Source organism: Dipodomys ordii, unplaced genomic scaffold (assembly GCF_000151885.1).
Source record: "Dipodomys ordii isolate 6190 unplaced genomic scaffold, Dord_2.0 Scaffold14, whole genome shotgun sequence".
Taxonomy (NCBI): domain Eukaryota; kingdom Metazoa; phylum Chordata; class Mammalia; order Rodentia; family Heteromyidae; genus Dipodomys; species Dipodomys ordii.
In genome coordinates this window covers 2,091,588-2,093,079 of record NW_012267230.1, presented here as the reverse complement: position 1 = coordinate 2,093,079, position 1,492 = coordinate 2,091,588, and the positions used below count along the sequence as shown (strand labels likewise).

Sequence of the window (1,492 nt, the reverse complement as noted above, 5' to 3'; positions counted from 1 at the left end):
GTCTGTTTGGTGAGATGGGATCTCTCATTTTCCTTCCTTCTAACTTCCTTCCTTCCTAACTTCCTTCCTTCCTAACTTCCTTCCTTCCTTTCCCCCTCCCCTCTTTTCCCTTCCCTTCCCTTCCCTTCCCTTCCCTTCCCTTTCCTTCCTCTCTCCTCTCCTCTTCTCTTCTTTCTCCTGGCTTCTGAACCGCAATCTTCTGGATCTCTGCCCCCTGAGTCACTGGGATTACAGGCCAATGCCACCACATCTGGTAGGAATACGGTGAGAAATCAGACATTTGCAAATTGGGAAGAGGCCCTCACCAGGCCCTGGATCTGATCCCACATTGATCTTGTGTTTCCTAGTCTCTAGAACTTTGAGAAATAAACGTCTCTTTGGTTATAGCAACTTGAGCTGACCAAGACAGTGGGTAAGTATAGAGACAGCACAATACAGGATCCAGGCAGTGATCAAGTGAGTTCAGGATTCTAAAGGATGACAGGTCAAGGGCCCCGGATGTAAGCTCCAGAAATCAGTAAGCATTTCTTAGAGGCAGGGACGGGACATACAGGGCCCACACAGTGATGACCCATACAGTGATGAAGCCGAGCTCTCTCTTGTAGAGGGAAGACTGCAGTAGTATTTGTAGCCATCTTTCTATTACAATAGTGAGAGTCACTGAAACACATTGAGGGTGTGTTCTAAACTTGCTGCGTGCATTTGTTCATATACTCCTACTCTGTGCTTAATTTAACTCTACTCTTCACACACACACAAAAGGCTCAGTCCCTCTCACTTCTCCCTGATCCAGATCATCTGACCCTATTGTAGTAAGGAAATACTGTATTGGGGATGGGGCTACTCCTTAGGGTGAAAATGCCAATGCTTTCTACCCAAGGGTTTGTGTGTGTGTGTGTGTGTGTGTGTGTGTGTGTGTGTGTGTGTTGGTCCTAGGGCTTGAACTTAGGACCTAAGTGCTGTTCCTGAGCTTTTTTGCTCATGTCTGGACCTCTACCACTTGAGCCACAGTTCCACTTCTGGCTTCTTTTTGGGTAGTTAGTTGGAGAAAAGAGTGTCATAGACCTTTCTGCCCAGACTGGCTTTGAACCATGATCCTCAGATCTCTCCCTCCTGAATAGCTAGGATGACAGGTGTGAGCCACCAGCACCCAGCAGCTGTTTTGAATTCAGGGGGCAGCTGGTTGGTAACATGCTTTCCAAAGTTCTGCATCCTGGAAGATGGTTATTTAAAAGAACATTACATAAACAGACATTCAAATGAACTTGGACTCAGTTTCCTAAGTAGTCAAAGCTTGACAAGACCAACAGAACACAAGGAATTATATGTTTATTTATTTATTTAATCAGTTGTAAGGCTTGAACTTGGAGCCTGGGTGCTGTCCCTGAGCATGTTTTGCTCAAGGCTAGTTAGTACTCTATCTCTTTGAGCTACAGCTCCACTTCCAATTTTCTGGTGGTTAATTGGAAATAAGAGTTTTATGGACTTTTTC

The 1,492-nt window shown here is 45.3% G+C and overlaps 1 protein-coding gene across 1 annotated transcript in view; it reads right to left on the bottom strand.

Annotated features, from left to right (window-relative positions):
- Prkcb (protein kinase C, beta) overlaps nucleotides 1-1,212 on the bottom strand; it is a 297,806-nt gene extending 296,594 nt beyond the window's left edge. Inside the window, exon 1 of the mRNA XM_013011169.1 lies at nucleotides 1,151-1,212. Within this exon, the coding sequence (XP_012866623.1) occupies nucleotides 1,151-1,212 (62 nt within the window). The remainder of the gene's footprint in view (nucleotides 1-1,150) is intronic.
- Nucleotides 1,213-1,492: the final 280 nt, after the last annotated feature.